At 40.0% G+C, this 19212-nt stretch overlaps 1 protein-coding gene across 1 annotated transcript; it reads left to right on the forward strand.

Annotated features, from left to right (window-relative positions):
• The first annotated feature begins 747 nt into the window (after positions 1-747).
• On the forward strand, positions 748-18402 carry nol10 (nucleolar protein 10). The gene is made up of 21 exons (XM_020085253.2): positions 748-926; positions 1775-1820; positions 1906-2004; positions 2098-2175; positions 2262-2299; positions 3260-3396; positions 3514-3579; positions 3790-3850; positions 4571-4656; positions 5837-5915; positions 6007-6156; positions 6812-6878; positions 7716-7768; positions 10073-10199; positions 13729-13808; positions 13969-14067; positions 14220-14312; positions 14677-14853; positions 15294-15607; positions 15883-15985; positions 16827-18402. The coding sequence occupies exons 1-21, from the start codon at positions 861-863 to the stop codon at positions 16992-16994; spliced, it is 2187 nt and encodes a 728-aa protein (XP_019940812.1). The 5' UTR covers positions 748-860; the 3' UTR covers positions 16995-18402.
• The last annotated feature ends 810 nt before the right edge of the window (positions 18403-19212 follow it).

Consider the following 19212-nt stretch of genomic DNA (forward strand, 5'->3'; position numbering starts at 1 on the left):
AACTGAGATTAAAAACTTCAAGAGAACTCATCGGACAAAGATTTTACTTTGATCTAAATAACTCTATTTTGTGTGATGAAGAAATCAACAGTACCGATCTTGTGTTTTACCTCGGGCTTTACAGCAACACGCATTGGTGTGACATGAACAATTGGCTGGAACTAAACTCCAATCTCTCTCACTTCACCAGGAATAAAGTCAAATTTAGAATCACAATGGAGGATGAAAATTCGGTTTGCTGTTGAACGCTTAACTTACTATGAAAAAGGTTTGAATCCATTAGTGTAAATGTATAAAAAAACAAAGCCTCTATTTACAGTTTTGTACAACAAATCTTTGATGTATATGAAGAAGAAAAAGGCCAAATTAATTCATAACTTTATAGCAGCCTGTGAATTATTAGAAGTCGCTTATCTATGACAATGCTATTTTATCTTATTTTATTTATCGTCTTGTGTGTATTGAAGTTGTATAGTTGTGTGCTCCATTCTATTTAGAGATCATCACACTATTTAACTTTCATATATTATTGTACAATTTAAATAGAGTTGCTTGGTAACTCGGATGACCTGATCATATAGAAACATAATAAGGCCATATTATTGACTTGTAACTTTCAATTTTGTAGATATATTGTTTGAATTACTGATTGATTATTTGAGAAATCATTTCTTGAACTTTAAACTAAAAATAACAGCGGAGAGGAACAGGACCGTGTGCGGTGAGTGTTGTTTCCACCCGGACACGTGTCACAGAACTCACCTCCACTTCCTGTTTTTGCGCCGTGGAAACAACGTGGATTCACCACAGTGTCGTGAGAGTGTGTGTGTGTGTGTCCGGAGTCTCTGTCACTGTCCACGATGCAGATATCAAGTGTGAACGATGTGAAGATTTATAACTTGAGTCACGGGAAGTCTCTTCCGGAGGTAAGAATCGACCCAACAAGTTTAACTGTAGCTAACAAGCTAACAAGCCCGGCTAACGTGTGAAGAGCAGCCCCAACATTACGTATGGAGAAAAAAAAAACACTCTTAACATGAACTCACCTCGTTAATGTCACATTCCATGTAACTGTAGCTGTACATGTGTTTGGTCATCGTTTAAGATGCCTCAGTTCAGCCTCCATCCCTCATTCTGTTCATTCATATCAGAAAATGCAGCACCAGTAATAGAATTGACCTAAACCAGAATAAACAACACGCATATTAGAGACGAGAGCCTTTCTGTAACCAAGCACTGTTTTATAATGGATCACCTCATTGTTCTCACAGGTGTCATGTCATACAAACTATTAATATCTCTTTATACTAATGCACATACACAGTTCACATCCTCCTCAGTCATCCTGTGCCTCTGCTCTATACAAATGATATCTCCATCTTATCCTGATACTTTGTGAAGTTTCATTACCTTTCTGTGCACAATCCTCTTCACATTGTTTTGTTGGATTGTGTATTTCCTTGTGTTCACAGCTCTCCTGTTTTTATATGTCTATCTTGTATGTTTAAATATTTTGTTCTATTTTCCCCTCTTACTTTTTTCGAGCCCCTTTGCTGCTGTAACATGGCAAATGTCCCCATTGTGTAAGACTAATTATGGAGGATCTTATCTGAATTTCCATATTTTTCTATGTGCAATCATCTTAAAATTTTATATAATATCGCTTTTGCCATGTCCCACATTTCTCCGGTGTTTATATGGTATGTTTACTGATTTATTCCTTTTTCTTAACTGATGCTTCTTTATGAGATTAACAGTGTCTTCTTTAATGCAGTGGCTGTCAGATCGGAAGAAAAGACAGCTACAAAAGAAAGATGCAGGTGAGTTCAGCATTACACAAAGGTTATTTATTTTCCCAAGATGCACATAATTATTTTTGACTTATTATTGTGTTTCTTTTTCCAGACATCCAGCGCAGGATCGAGCTCATCCAGGACTTTGAGATGCCCACAGTGTGCAACTCAATCAAAGTGTCTAGAGATGGGCAGTTCATCCTGGCAGTAGGTGAGATGAGCTGTGGATATAATCTTCCAATGCTCCAATTATGCTGGTGATTTCATATTTTTGACTTTTGACATTTTAATCTGTTAATATCAGGCACTTACAAGCCCAGGGTTCGCTGTTACGACACCTATCATCTGTCCCTGAAGTTTGAACGCTGTCTGGATTCAGAGGGTAAGTCAGTAGACGCACCCACTTGTTCATTGGCCTTCAAATCACTAATGACTAAATTTAACAAGATTCTTTTTTCTCCCTCAAAGTTTTGGCCTTTGACATCTTGTCTGATGACTACTCTAAGGTAAGACATCGGTGACCTGCTGTCCCAACACTTAAAAACAATGATGTTAGACTTGTTGGTTTTTATACATGATCTGTGTATAGCTGCTTTCAGACATGCACTGAACCCCAGGCACTCTCCAAATGGGCTCTATGTATGAGGGTAAATGACCAAGTGAGAGCCTCCGGACTTTCTGCAGAGTTTCTCCGCCCAATCCCCTTGTAAAAACCCAGGAGAATGTCAGAATAAGCCGGTGTGAGAAAACAGCAGATCCTCCGCAGGATTCACCGAGAGCAAGAAGATTTCTAATATGTGGCAGACACAAAAATCACAAAAATGTGTTGACTCACTTGTAACATCGTGAGAAGACATGCATCAAAATCAGCCATGTAACGATCCCTAGTTGTAAAATATCTTATTAAAAGGACAAATGTTTGTCGTTAGCCCCATATTGATTACGTTCATTGGCCACTTTATTAGGTAAAACCTTTGCAATCTAATAATATACATTTTCCATATGTCTACCAAGCACCTATTATGCAGCTTTGGTGACATTGTTGAAAATGAATACATTCAGAAATACATCTATTGCCGGGGTAAAGGTGGTGTTGTGGTGGACGACAATACATTTAGAGGTGTTACACATTTTTTTGTCCTTCCAATGTCTATGCTTACCAGGGAAATTGCTCATAAACATGGACTTCCTGGCAACAGAATACACGTTTACCAAAAAAATCGGATATTAATCTTAACAATGTTGCCAGACCAGTTATATATACTTCCACAGAGAAAACAGTTCCTGCTTACTATGATTCCACAGCATAGAACAGTCAAGGCTTTAATTTACTTATTTATCCTGTTATGTGAATATATTTTTATGTCTGTGTGAGTGTGTGTCACACCAAACTCCCAGATTTCCCTTGTGTTATTCAGCATTTTTGACGACACTCATTCTGTGATGTTTGCTTTGTGTCTGTGCAGTTGGTGTTTTTGCACTGTGACCGCTACGTAGAGATCCACTCTCAGCATGGACACTACTACAAGACGCGTATTCCAAAGTTTGGACGGGACTTTTCTTACCACTACCCTTCCTGTGACCTCTTCTTTGTGGGGACGAGGTGAATAAGTGATTGAATAATGGATGTTGAGGGCCTCTGTCATTCTTCATTCAAAATGCATCCTGAGCATGTCCCATAAACAAGCTTGTTGGGTGACACCGGAATTTTCTTTTACAGTTCAGAGGTTTTCAGGCTAAATCTGGAACAAGGGCGCTTTCTCAACTCACTCCAGACTGATGCTGTGTAAGTATTACCATGGGTAGTATGTGACTGTTGATGTGTGCAATAATATGCATATGATCCATTAATAGCAGTGGTTAAATGTAAATTCATCCGAGTGTAAATAATCAAATTGTTGTTCCACTCTACCACTGGTGCAGTTGGACAGAAACAATTTGCTGTGATTGCTCTCTGATGTTCACAATGCCTCTTTTTTCTTCACTTCTCCACCAGGGAGAACAATGTGTGTGACATCAACCCCGTCCATCATTTGCTTGCCACAGGGACCTCAGAGGTACGTGCCATGGCAGAATGTGTTTGAAGTGAGGCCACAGTTATTAGTAGACTCAAGTGAAACAGTATTTGGCTGTTTGCTGCTAAATGCATTTGAGACTAGGCAGTAGAGCAGCTACCTCTGCCACAGTCCCCTTAAAACCAAACTATCTTTATAGTATACTTATAGGTCACATTATGTTATTGCTGCAACTTGTTTGTGGTGACATACACAGCAGCTGAAACATCCTACCTCCTATGAACCATCTGCTGTTTCCAGATTTTCATTTGGACATGCACCAGATTGCACACAATCCTAAATATATCGCGGTCGAGATGTTTTGGGTTCATTTTACTGTCGTGTTCTCCATCTGTATATAGTCTACGGTCGAGCCTTCCTTGGTTTGCTTGCCCTGACAGCCTGTCTCTTTAAAAACTTTAGACTTCTATTTTATTGTAAAAAATGTTCAATATACGTACTATAAATTTCATATTCAATTCAACAATTTTGAACCATTACCTGGCACTTTTCACCAGGAAAGCAGCTCGTAATGTTCCATCACTTACATAGTGCACTTCTAGGCCTCCGGGGGGCACTGTGGCAATTAAAGACCCACCAGTCTACCTAATATAACTTAGTGCACGATCAAAGTCATATTGAACTGTTGCTTTGAATTGAGGTGTATGTTAAAAACCCACAGTCCCTGTATTTAACTGACTGGTTCATCTGTTGGGTCACCAGGGAAGGGTGGAATGCTGGGACCCTCGTGTGCGGAACAGAGTGGGCATACTGGACTGTGCACTGAGCAGCCTCACTGAGGGAACAGAGTAAGTACCAAACTGAATGGTTTCAGCTGATATCAGCCTGATGGTGCATATGAAGCTACATATCCTCTGTCCACTGTCTGTACAGGGCTCCAGACGGCGATCATATAGTCTCATTTTGCGACTTTTTTGGAGACAAATTTGCCCCCCGTTTATTGTCAAAATCATCATTGTATATACCATCACGCTAAATACCAGGAGCAAATAAAACATTTTGTGTGTGTGCTGGGAGCGAGGTGGAGTCTATACACACACACACACACAGGTCCCAGGGCCCTGCCCCCACTCACTCACACAATGATCAGAGCAGAGGCAGCAGTTGTATTTAAATCATAATCCTCCCATCCTGTTTACCAAGCTGGTTACACATACTCTGCCAAATGTTTAATATTTATCCAAGAGCAATTTCTGTTAACAGAGCCAGAGAGTCAATGTTATTTATTATTTTGGTTGTGTGTGGTTTATTTTATTTATGGTTTATTTATTTATTATGATCTAATATTATTATTTATTCAGGGGTATGAAAGTAATATAATTTATCACAATCATTTCTGGGACATTGGATATCGTCCAACAAAAGTTGTTATCATGACAGGCCTACCTTAATATTTATAAGAATGCACCAAGTGATAGGTTTCCTTTCACAGTTTACAGCTTTAGTTCTCTGATAAATTCTTTCATATCCAAGCAAAATTGGTATTGTAGACTGACATATCCCTAACTGAATCGATATTGATTCGAATGGACACCTTGTGAGTCGTAATCAAATCGATTTGGGAAATCAGTGGCGATACCCAGGCCTAATCAGCAGGTACTTAAAGTAAAAGTGCAAAATAGCCAGTTTCAGAATGATATGTGACAGGATTCTTAGCACAGAAGAGGAGGTGATGTCAGATGGTCCTTGCATGTAGAGACAGTGGAGCACCTCATAAGAATAAGTCTGTGCAGGCTGTACAGATAAAGTTCAAATTTTCAGTAAGGGGCTACATTCTGGAGCCCTGCTGTCTCTGAGCTGCATGAAGTGCAAGCTGTGCATCAGAATAGTGAAGTGTGGAAATATCCACCTCTTCTCAGATCACAGTTGTTTTTTTATTCTGTCTCAGCAAAGCTACAGTCTCTCTGTCATTATGATGTATGTCTCACTTTGACCTTTATTACTCTAATAATGTGTTTTTCTCAACAGAGTTCAAGGTTTGCCTTCAATCAGCGCTCTGAAGTTTAATGGCTCCCTCACCATGGCAGTTGGCACCAGCACAGGACAGGTGAGCTCAAGTTTGGTGGAATCTTGTATTCTCTCAGAATAAAATACATTTCTGAATGACATTGTTATCCACCCTGTGCTGTGTTCTGAAGGTTCTGCTGTACGACCTGCGCTCCAACCAACCGCTGCTGGTTAAAGACCACTTCTACAACCTGCCAATTAAGGCGCTCAACTTCCACGATCAGCTCGACCTGGTTGTGTCTGCTGACTCCAAGATTATAAAATTCTGGAACAAAGACAATGTAAGACCTGCTGCACATGAATGATGATGAAGTATATGAAGTTTGGTTTTCATATTTAAATATTAGCATCTTTAAGCATCCTTCCCCTAACATGAGAATATATGAAATCAGTGAAATCATAGTGTGTTTTGCCGTAACTACGCCATTCAAGTATATCGGCTCAAAGTTCACCAAAGTTAAACTCCACATGATTCCACACTGTGATTTCCTTCACCACAGAAAGCAAATGTTTGATTTGCCTCGGAGGTTGCGCTGATTGGGAGTGAACCAGGAGGAGTGGAAGTTTGCTGCTGATACATTTGCTTATGTGTGACAGGGCCAGATGAGAACGAACCCCCTCTGCCTCACTCTGAAAACGTATTGATAATACTGCATCCACACCGCGGCCAATTAGAAGAAGTTCCAGTTAACCGTCAGCTACCCTCCAAATTATTGATCGATTTAGTTTTGACTGAGATTAGTTAGCTCCATCACAGAGGAAGACATAGGGACTGTATATGCACACTTCAGTATCTGTTCAGAGATTCCTCTTCACGCTTGCTTTGCTCTTTCACAATGTGTTTTCAAAGGTACAACACAAACAGAACTGCCTCTTCATCGGTCTGGACTATTCTGACACCATTCATCTCTTACCTATTCTATCTGTCTTCCACAGGGCAAGGTGTTCTCCTCCATACAGCCTCAGGCCAACATTAATGATGTGTGCATGTATCCTAATTCAGGTGAGAATAACTTCAGCAAGATCACAAGATAAGATAAAGCTAATAGGTCCTATTGTAGAGAAACTACCATTGTCGCTCGCAGCAGCAGAAACATACAGATTAATCGAAACATGACTTTAAAATGAAAATTAAGTCAAATATTTAGATCACAATACTAAAACAAAATGATATTTAGAATCAAATCTAAATCTAAGTTTGCTGGCAGATTCAACATTTAAGTATAAACAAAGTCTAACAATCTTATATAGTGACTGAAAAGGTTCAGACAGGAGACAATGCTTATATATGTCCACCTATATTCTATTCTATATCAAAACAAATTTAAGCTACTCCTGAGTGTTGTAAATCAGTCTTTATGTTTATATTGGCATTCTTTCACAATTTCACTTCAACAATAGAAACACATAATCATTTTTTGGCTTTTACATTCACTGCTCAGATCCTATTTACTCCCCTGTATTGAAAAAATACATCATCATCTTGGAATTATTTTACACTGAAGATTATTGGCATTATTTTGTTATATGGTAAATTATTAAATTTCATAGCCTGGGATTTAAAATGGTCACTGAGAACTATTTCACATTTGCACCCTTGACACAACCTCTAGAATTCCTGCCCCTCTTTTCTACCAACAGGTGGCGCTGTCCCACAGTTGAGTTCACACGTGTTTGACTGCTGATTCCTGATAATACAAATCATTTAGTTTTTTCCTTTTCTGCCTTTCAGTTGCCTCATGGCTATTTTTTTTAAAACCCTCTGCTGTTGCCTGTCTAAATTGAAACTTGATTCGTACTAAATTCAATATTTAAATGTCAAATATCTTGTCATTGACAGGTATGCTCTTCACTGCCAATGAAGATCCCAAGATGAACACCTTCTACATCCCGGTGAGTATGTGGGCTTTTTTTCATCAGGTGCCTGGATCCCAGACTCATATCTAAGAAAAAAAAATGGTGCTCTAAAGGAGATTAGGTGCTGAACAGCTCATTAACAAGCCTCTCAGCCGATCATTTTGGACATGGGCGAGTCGGCAATAGAGGGTGTGGGCCGTCAAGTTTCTCTGTCAGTTATCTGATAATGTCAAAGCTGCCGCATGATGAGTTAAGGCTGTTGTCATCAGCATTTTTTGCACCGACTTTGAACTCAGTATGTCTGCCTGTTATGTGCAATCTGCTCAGTCCACAGAGATGATGACGTCATGCTGTGTTACACTGAGGACAAAGTCAACAGAATCCGACCTCTAGCACCTTTCATTGTTTAGCTTCATCAATGAGCTGATACCTGATACCGCTGAACTTTCCTACGCAGATAGTCTGTTATGTCAGAAGGTGACGTATAAGAGGGCGACTTAAGTGGCAGGGTCTTCAAACATTTCTGAATGTACATCCTGATTAGGGGTTTAATAGGAGGATTAGAAGTTTAGTTACTGGGGTATTATATAAAAAGTAGCTCCCAGAACAGCAAGTGCTCATACAAATCAGGACGTGCTCATTTCACAGCTATACTAAGGCTGCGATTCACCTAAAGTGGAGCCAACATTCACAAAACTGTCAACTTAGATCATGAAAATTTTCTCTAACTCATAAAAGTTTTGTGAAACACATATTTTCCTTCATAAAAATGGTCTTAAACCACTGATCAAAAGCAGGGCTGCTATTAACATTTATTATCATCATCCTTTTTGTTAATAGGAGTTCAGCCTGCTCTTCAAAACTTAAAGTGACCTCACCTGTTGATTCACAGTTTGGTGAAGCTCCACTCGCTTTGCAAAACAACAAACTGGAGAATCATTTGCTGTTGCTTTTGTGGTGATCGAATAATAGAACGGTTTGCGAGATGCACATTCCACATCCAGACAGACAGAGATCTTTTGCAATTAGTAGATGAAGTATAAGTAGATGTAATTAGTAGATGTTGAAGGGATTCATCTCAGACATCCTGATAAGGAACAAATAACACATGGTACTCATGGTATGTAGGTCCTCACTTTATTGTATTGCTTACTCTACCTGGGGTCCCCACGGGTTTATAGAGAATGCTTCAGCAACAGGATACGTTAATACACATCCATATCATTTATACTACTAAATGTCTGTCAACACATTGCAACCAACATCAAACAAAAATCTCACTAATCTAAGAGAATGAATCTACATCATAATATTACCGAGAAAACTCATATATCTTTATAAAACAAAAGAGATCCTACTTTTATGAGTGTGCCAGGCTGAGCATGATAAACAAAAATGCATTACAGCTACTGAGAGTGTTGTGTAGACTTTGATTAAAGGAAAGCCACTGGCACCTGATGTCTCTATGGGTTTTAACCAGCTCAACAATAAACTGATTATACTCCTCAGTATTTTTCATTTGAATGATTTAATAATGGATTAAGATATGAAATTATCCAGTAATTTACACAGATACCAAAGAGAGACAGAGTTGTTTAGTACTCAGTTTTTGGGGTTTTTTCTGCTGTGTGTTTTTGTGCTGATCTTATCCAGACCCCTCAGGTTCTTATTATTGAAAACACATCGGTGTCTGTGTGTTGTAAAGAGAATCACGTGATCTCTGCAGTGGAGTTAATACTTCCTGCCTCTGCCTGCTGCAACCGGCTACTCCACCTCTCTGAACTGTTTCAAATATCAGAAAGTTGTTAATGGCTTATTTGATCCAAACAGAGAGTCAAAAATCCAAAGATATTCTCTTTACTATCACTTACTGCAAAGAATAGAAGCAGATAGTCACAGTGGAGAAGCTGGAATGAGAGAATGCGGGGAATTTTGGAAAGTTTAATGATTAATTGTTTCTCAGAATGTTAAGATTAATTAGCTGTTAATAACTCTGTATGAGATGGTGACAGTGACATACTGAAATTCCTGGTTTGGACATTATATACAACTGTGTGTCTAAGCACAACACTTATGCAGAAGTGAGGATTTCAAGCACACAGTGTAGGGTGGCATGAAACTGTTAACGTGCACACTGTGAAAACGACTGCTCATCAACGATTGCAACACACTTTGCAGTTGCTTCTGCTCTGTCAACAGTTTTGAGTCCACAGAAGCATCTGAGTAATTTCTAACTGAAACATAATCTTTTACAGTAAAGACTATTTTTGTTTCGTCGAATACACAGCAGGTTTAGTACTTACTCAGTATTCTAAATATGAACCATGTGTGTGTGTTTAGGCTCTGGGCCCTGCACCTCGGTGGTGCTCCTTCCTCGACAACCTGACAGAGGAGCTGGAGGAGAGTCCAGAGAGCACAGTGTACGATGACTACAAGTTTGTCACCCGCAAGGACCTGGAAAATCTGGGTGAGACCTTGCTGCCTCCATTTCTCTTCACTCCATGTGCAAATCAATTTGCAAAAACACACAGAATTAGTTTAGTATTTTTCAAAGGCAGTCCATTTGGTTACGGATTTTACCAGCCATCTCGCTTTCACACATACACAATACAGCAGGAGGTTCTCTGCACAGACGCGTTCACGACAGCAACAAATCCTTTACATTATTCAGGCGAGAGTTGGAGCAGCAGGGTGCAGCAGACAGAGACAGGAAGTGACATCTTAACTCCATTGCGGGGATCACATGATTTTTATTTGCACCACAAAGACACTGTTGTCTTCATCTGTGTCTTCGGTCTTCACCGCTTTTTCACTAGGAGATAGTTATCTTTGCATCTGTCGGATGTTACAAGCCCCATCAACCCCCCTACTTGTGATGACTCCAGTGGAGGATCCCCCACTGTGATCACAACTGGATTTCTTAGGACTTAATACCAGGAGGCCAGGCAGAGAAAGTCTGCGGAGACTGTGGAGCATCTCACTTGAAACATTTGCTTTCACACATGCACGTCAGTCTGAACGTTTTTTCAAAGCACATAGCGTTTCAGCTTACATGATGATGTAGACATTACTCCACTAAGACTCAGAAGTTTGGAAACACTGCTTGTCCCATTTTAGTCCGAAAATATCCTGGCTGCATCATGATGACTTAGACATTGCCAACTGCTTGCTAGTTGGGTCTTTTCAGTCACGACGTAGCCATTGCTGATTGGTCTGGGTCCTGAAATGCATAGGATAATCAATAAGAAGCTTTGCTGACCCTGTTGTCTTTGCTAACAGCAGTTTTACATTGATACAACTGCTTACATGTGTAGGAGATGAGCTATTATTTGCAATTGCTGCTTCTCTTTTGCAGGCTAGCTCTTTCTGCAACAAACAAACAAAAGCTCTATGCATGCTTAGTGTACATGAGTGTCCATGTGAATTGCAGTAGACCAAACAGGATGAAACAAAAGCCTGAATAATTGTCTATGGCCCCATTTGTGAAATGGAAAAATCACCTACAGGTCAATGATTTGATATAATGTTCAAAGACCATCACTGATTATATATATCACCAGGATTTCTACGATTAGACTGCACAGGAGAAGAAAATCAACTAATATGTTGCGTAACTGGGGAAGCTGTCTGAATCAATAATGAGGACTAAAGTCTTTTTTGCATTTAGTTTGAAAAAATCTTTTTTCAGCACCCAGTCCATTATAATGAGTTTCATTAGGCTCATTGAGTCTGTGCAGAAATCTGAGAGCTGAAGTTTCACGTATGCACTGGGAGACATTTGTGCTGAAAAAAATATTTCTGATTGCAGAAAAAGCTCTGAAGAGGAATTGAGAAAATGTGTATGTGAGCAGAGGCTGTTTAAGAGGGAGGGGTGTGAGGGAAAGTTTTACAAATATGAAAGTATCAAGAAGTACTGCTCTCAAAATGAAAGTCCATACATACATAGATAGAGACAAAGTCCATTTTCTTATTGACACTGATGGACAGGTCTATTGCCCATGTGTTTGTATGTGTGTGAGAGAAAGAGAGCCCTAGCAGTTAGAAGTAAATCAATTTTTTATGTAAAGCTCGATTTTACTTATGTGAGATATTTATTTTAATGTAGGAAATTAACATGTGGCCCAGTTTTGATATGAAATAAATTAATGGATTGGAATCACTAGGAAGTGTAAAAATATTTTTGGTTCATTATGTAATTGTTGCTGGTCAGAGGACGTCATTTGAGTAGGCGGTCCTTCAATGTGGCCCAGACACAGACAGCTAAAAGAATTTGGCCGCATGTGTCGCAGACCACCTCAGAATGTTTGATCGAAATCTCAAACGTTTCCTCAATGTGTCTCTGGTGCCTTCATACCTGAACTGAAAGCTGTCCACTTGTGATCAGATCAGGACACGTATTAAAAAAACAGTCGTAGACAGTGCTCTAGGGAACGACTGAGAGGCTTTATGTAAGAACAGTAGCTTGTGGGGGTGGGAGAAAGAAGGGTCGGGGGAGTGGACACTTGAAGGGTTGAATGAACATTGGAATGCAGGCTCAGCAGTAAAGAGATCAAATGACAAGAAGCAGAAAGGTGGTTGGCTAATGTGGAATAAATGGAGAGAAGGGGGCAGGCAGGGGGGCAACCGCGGTGTTGATTTACAGGAACTGCATAGCGTGGCCCTGTTATGTAACCTGGAATAAGCCCGGGCTGACTCGTTTTAGGTCCTGGGAAGAGTATCTTACTCGTCACTACAACTGCACACTGCAGTTGTAGTTCACAGAGAGTTTGTGACTTCAGTATCAGTTTTTCTCAGCACTATTTTCTTAGAACTGATCTGTATATTATATAAATTAAAGGTTAATGAAACTGGTTTCCTCTCCCATTTTCATTCACAGACAAAATGCTGCTGAAAAATGAATGACACTAATTCTAGTTTCACATACCTTGGGGGCCATAAGTATTTGGACAGTGACACAATGTAGTTAATTTTGCCTCGTTGCACCACCACAATGGATTGAGTTGTAGATTTAGTTGAGATTTCACTTTGATTCAAGGGGGTTGATCAAAAAGATTGCACTTTTGTTTCAGAATTACAGCCATTTTTGATCATATTCTATTTCAGAGGCTCACAAGCATTTGGACAATTGGTTACATTTCTTGGCCACTTTCGAACTAGGTTCTCATCATTTCATCTTGAATTAAGCAAATAAAAGCTCCCGACGTGATTAGCTGTGTTAAATTTGCATTCAGTAGCTGGTAATGGAAACCTGAAAAATGAGTTCTTAGGAGAAATGATGATTCAAAAATAATTTTGCCTTTGTTCGACTGAAAAAAACTAAATAAACCAATCAGACAAAGTGCAGAAACTTAAGTGTGCAACAATTTCATAATTTTTTTAAAATACATAAAGCACTGGCAAGCTCAGCAAAAACAAAAGGCCTGAAAGAGCATGTAAGGCAAGGAAAGATAATGATTGTCAAGTTCGTTGGGAATAAATTATTTGAGCCATTGAGATTCATCCTCTGGGACCATAAATGTCTAAAAAAGATCTGTCAGTCGTCAAAATCAGAGTTTATACATAGGTTTTTTCTAAAGGTCTCGAAAAAAAAGAGGCAATGAACTCTTTCCTATTGCTATTAGAGGAGTTTGCTTTTGATTTTTTTTCCCTGATGCATCATGTTCGAAGTCACAATTGTAACAAAAACTGAGGGCCTCGCACCTCGCTGTCTCGTTCACCAGGGTATCATGTATCCATCACTGCCAATCTGAGCTGGAGTTGATAAAAACCTGTCAACTGCTGAGTCATTTGACCCAAGAGTGAATGCTGAATGTATTCATTCCCATTGCAGATAAAGGTCAGATGTTAGTGGGTGTTAGTGGGTTCTTGGACCAGTGGAAAATGGGCTTTACAGACCATCATTGCCTTCATAGAGCTATATTGCTTACACAATTAAAAATGATCTATCTCTGCCTCATGTTAATTTACTTTTCTTTCTCTTTACTACTTTGTATCAGGTTTGTCTCATCTGGTGGGGTCATCTCTCCTGAGAGCCTACATGCACGGCTATTTCATGGACATAAGGCTTTATCACAAGGTTTGGTGTTGCTGCTGTATTAATGTTTCTTTTACATATCTTGACTATTTAGCTGAGTTGTAGAGTTCAGGCTGAACTGACAAATCTTACTGTAAAAGTGTTGTTATTGTGGAAGCGGAATGTTCAGATTTCACAGTTTTGCTGTTTGGTTTGGCCGCAGGTCAAAAGCATGGCTAATCCTTTTGCATACGAGGAGTATCGCAAGGATAAGATCCGCCAGAAGATTGAGGAGTCCAGGACTCAGAGAGTGCAGGTTACGGTGAGTGTATCTTTCATTTGAAAAGTAAAAAACAGATAACCAAGTGACTGTTGTTAGTCGTCAGTAAAAACCTAATAATTCAAACTGGTTCGATCATGTTTCCTGCTTCCTGTGTGTTTAATGAAATATTCTACTGGCTCTGACCGAGACAGAAGCTGCCCAAGGTGAACAAGGAGCTGGCTCTCAAGCTTATGGAGGAGGGTGATGACGAAGCAGAGCTGGCTTCTAGGAAAAAGAAGGGCAAGGTAAGATAACAGAGGTTACAACTATAGCAAATAATGGTGTTTATGTGTTTGTTTCTATTTGTGCTTTATTGTTAAGATGCTGTCTCCAATGCTGGAATGCATTTTTGTTTATCGTGCTCAGTCTGGCACCCTCATAAACGTGTGATCTTTCTTATTTTATAAAATGGGACTCAGTTGAAAGTTTTATCAAGCAAATTGACTGAAATTAAGATAACGTTTTTTTTGTTTCAATCTGTACCTCATGAGCTGGATTTATTTCCCACCACAGCATCTTTTAAAAACACTTTGTATTCTCTGAATCTTTTTGCTCTTCTTATGCATTGGTCCTAACCAGTTCCACCATCTCAACTTTTCAAAACTGCAGGCTATCCCAAGCATCCTGGGCGACGACCGCTTCAAGATGATGTTCGAAAACCCAGAATACCAGGTAGACGAGCAGAGCGAGGAGTACCGCCTGCTCAACCCCATCGTCTCCAAGGTCGGACAGAAGAGGAAGAAGAAGCTGCGTCTACTGGCTCAGCAGGCTGCAGCTTCTGAACAGGTAATATTTTTAACACTGGTACAACTCCTGCTGTTTGACTCCAGGATTTTTAGGTAAGTATGAGTAAAGAACACTGGTGTTGAACTACTGCTTTTTAAACTGCTTCTATGTAACAAAGGAAGGAAGTCTTGTGAGGGGTTTTAATTAGTTTGAGCCAGAGGGAAGTGGCATAATAACTAAATCGTGGCTTTCCACATTCACTTCTTGTACTGGAAGTAGAGTATTAAGTGTGATACCAGCTTGCGGTGCTCCATAATCCTTCCAGACACGGTCATCTGTTTCCATCTCGTTCACAAGCCTCTGGGAGCATGCTATGTTTAGTCAAACTGTGTTTTCTAGACACGATTCGGGATGAATAGTCAGACCTGTGTCCAGAGCCCTGAAAGAATATTACAATATCTATATTAAATGTTTAAAAACTTTTCAATTTCTTTGTCCAGGCGGCTGATAATGAGGAGGAGCCTGAGGGGCGAGCCAGCTCCGAGGAGGAGAGCTCAGACGACGACAAGAGCTGGGTGGAGGAGGTGAGGGAACAGCGGAGGTTGCTGTGGCAGGAGGGCCGAGACCGCCGGCGGCAGGAGAGGAAGGATGCTGACCGCAACACCGTCTTGCTTGAAAGGGAACAGAACGGAGGAGAGAAAACCTCAAAGATGGCCGAGAGCAAGAAGACAAGTCAGCCTCAGTTTTATCAAATCAAAGCCGGGGAGGAGTTCAGAAGTTTTAACGACATGGCCCGCAAGCAGAAACTACAGAAGTACGTCTTTGGAAATGTATTAAATGGAACTCTTACACAAGTGCTGGTTTTTTTGTTTACTTTAGGGTTTGTAGCTGTTGATGGCAGATGTTCACTTTATTTTGTATCATGTAATAGAAGCATTGAGCTGCAGGTTTTTCTGAATGAATACATTTACAAACTTTAAGAAATAATACTAACAGCTGTAGGTCAGCTCATTGTAGAGCCTATTTCTGACGGTTCTCGTGGATGTATACTGTGTGTTATGTGGCATCAACATGTGCATGTTCTTGCAGGGCTTCTCTGGAGGACCGTCTGAAGCTGGAGGAAAATTCTGGAACTAGCAATGTGACCGACACTGCAGTTGGCAGCAAACAATTAACCTTTACTCTCAAAAAGGTAAACTGCTCAAATGATTTACTGTCCTGTGTAGATCATCCCTGTCGCTTTATTGTTCAAAGCAAAGGACAAAATATGTGAACAACACGCTCACATCCAGTAAAAAAAAATTCCATTGGTGCCGGATCAATGAAAAAAAATCTGCACAAGTAGAAGCTCATCCGTAGGGATGTTTTGAGCACAAGGCTCTTCCTCATACTCATCCTGAGACAAAGGAAGTCAAATAAATCCCTTAACGGATGGATTTTCTCCTTTATCCAAAGCAGTGAACACCAAAAAAATCAAGTTACTATCTGCTGTAAACCAACTGATGCCACAATTGTCCAAGGCAACACTATTTGTCATCCATGATAAATTTAATGAAAAGTCAAGCCTTGGCCAAAGCAGCCTTTATCAAGCATTTCCCACAACAAGTCAGCGTGGCATAGCATGATGAAAATATTCCTAAGTAGAGTCATGTCAGCAATTCCCAAGGAAGAGTAGACTATGATTACATTAACTGCTGAAATAGATAGGCACACAAATCTAATTCAAGTGTAGGGAATAAGTTATCACTTCAGTTTAGAGACGGAATAATAAAGAGCATTAAATCTGCACTGAGAACACAATATGTGAATTTAATTTTGGAATCATAATAAATAGGTAAATAAGTGAATTAGGGCCCGAGCCCTGACGGTGCAAGGAGCCTATTGTTTTTGCTTCAGTTATACTTGACTGTTGACTTGAGTATGTTATTGCTTATCCACCTGAATGTGCCTCTTCCTCTGATTCTGTCTGGAAGTCATCAGTCATCTACAGCAAATGTAACATCAAGTATAAATAATTCTGTCCTCCTCTGCAGTCGGAGCAGCAGAGGAAGCAGCTGCAGGCAGAGCGGGAGCACCACGAGGAGAGGAAGAAGCTGCGGCGCTCGGCAGGACACCTGAGCAGCGGCCGGGGAAGAGGCTGGGGCGGCGGCAGGGGAAGAGGTGGGGGAAGAGGAGGGGGAAGAGGAAGAGGCCGCTACTGAGGAGGGAAACAGTCCACTGTCAGAGGCTTCATCCTGGATGGACAACAGAGGCATTCCTTGCAAAAGTCCTCTCATTAAAATCAAAGTTTAGTAGTTTCAGCTCTGTTGTGTTGTGTTCAAGTGTTATGCTCTATGGACATTTTGGAGACATTGTGCACAGAGCAGAGATAGACAATGATGAACGGGTGAGGTTGTCCTGCTCCTGGGTGGTCTGAGCCATGTGTTTAGCTGCTCTCTGCAAATTCACAGCACATTTAAAAAGATTAGTGATGTGTCTGTCTTTGTACATGTAATTCTTATGCCATTATCCAAAAGTACCTCGACTGCATATTTTTTGAGCAGGGTGGACCCCGGAGGAATTAAAGACACAAGAGCTGATAGGACTTGACATGACCTGCCTTTTCTCAGGCATCTAGTTTCTTACTTCTGCTCCTCAGTGGAGCCTATTATTTCATTTAATGGACTGGAGAAAAGATGTGTGTGTAAAATTACAATTTTCTTATTGTATATTGTTGAGCCAACAATGAATTAGCAATTGGCACATTGCTCTTCTGCTTTTTTAATTGTTGAAAATCAAATTGTGCCAATTTCTAAAAAGTGCTAAAATTATGTAGAATGTTTTAATACTCAGTCAAAGTAGAAAATGCTTACTTTGCGGCCGATTACAACCGACTTGCATCAGAAGTAAAGGAGAGATGGAAAAAATGTGAAAGAGTTAAGGGTTTTTTTTTCTTTTTCCTTCCCCAAGCCAGCAACTGCAGTTCTTGGAAGTCGGACTTCCCATCCCCCAATGTGCTGATGGTGTGCAAACCCCCTCTTCTCCTACATTGGCGCGTTTCAAATGGGAGGGAGGTGCGTTTCAGCGCTCAGCATGCTAAACCGGCCCCCATGCTCATTTGAGCTAATGTGATGTCCCCTTGCTATTTCACCATGTCCCATCAGTCAGTTTTAGTGACAGTATGAATAACTCATCTCTGAAGAGGAATATAACGTAATTTAACAGATTGGACACAAATATCTTCATTGTCGTTTGCTGCAAGAGTCTAGCATGCTATCAGCACTGTAAGCCTTAAAATGAAAGTTCATTGTTTTGGGGAAAAAAATTATTTTCTTAATCTGTATGGTAAATTTGAAGCTTGAGCTAGCAGCCTCTTAGCTTAGCATTAAAACTGGAAATGGGAATAAAGCTAGGGTCATTCAGTTCTTATCAGTGACTGTATATAAAGGTGACAACATGACTGCTCCCCAAAAGTGATGCCAAAGCGTGTCGCTATCTGGTGGCTGGCTGCATATTGCGTCATTAATCTTGCCTCCTCCATGATTGTGGATGGGACATTGACCAAACTAAAAAGTCATTCCATTTTTCTCTAAGATCGTTTCTTGTTATTTTAAATACGTCTTATGACAATGATGTTTGTTTGTGTGCTAATTTCTCTAGTATTTTTAGTTTTAATTAGTTATTTGATAATATAAAAACAAGGTAAAACCTTGTGATTGACAGTTTACATTGACTTGCGATTAGTTGAGCATGTCTTAGTGGGACCGCACTAATGGGGCTAATCTACTGCACAGTCTTAATGTCCAGTTTTGCAAAATTGCGGCGTTCATATCCAGGATATTTTGGATATTTGGCTCCATTTCTGGATAGTAGGAGGCAGTTTCCATAAAATGTTTTGAATAATGAGCTTTAGAGGTGTTGGTTTAGTGAATCTGTCTATTTGGACTGAGTCGGTTACCTGGCTTTATGCTAAGCTATAAGCTAACTATCTGCCAGCTAGTCTCCAGCTGCATATTTACCCATTTATCATACAGATAAAAGAGGTGATAATAATCATCTCATCGAAATGTTAAAACAAATTCATGCAATTCCACCAACTTAAACCTTGTTTATTTAAGGGCTTTACCTCCTCTCCCCCTGTCACTTTGTACTGAATAGATCAGGGTCATCATTGTTGAAAAGAGGAAGTCCATTGGTACAAAGACTTGCTGGTATGAACAGGGAGCTTTTTACCCAAGTATCTAAAGAGAGATTTCTATCGGAAGTAAATGTGTTGGCTTGATGACAAAGCTCCATCCTAGTTTAGTCCTTTGTGTTTAGAAACCAGTGACGCAGTTCCACTGTAAGAAGAAAAACATCATTTAGCAAAGTGTCATCTGGTATAGTTGTTTAATCCTGGTTCCAGGCAATTTGGCCTGTTTTCCTCTCACAGTGCTTTGA

This window comes from Paralichthys olivaceus, chromosome 12 (assembly GCF_024713975.1).
Source record: "Paralichthys olivaceus isolate ysfri-2021 chromosome 12, ASM2471397v2, whole genome shotgun sequence".
Lineage (NCBI taxonomy): Eukaryota > Metazoa > Chordata > Actinopteri > Pleuronectiformes > Paralichthyidae > Paralichthys > Paralichthys olivaceus.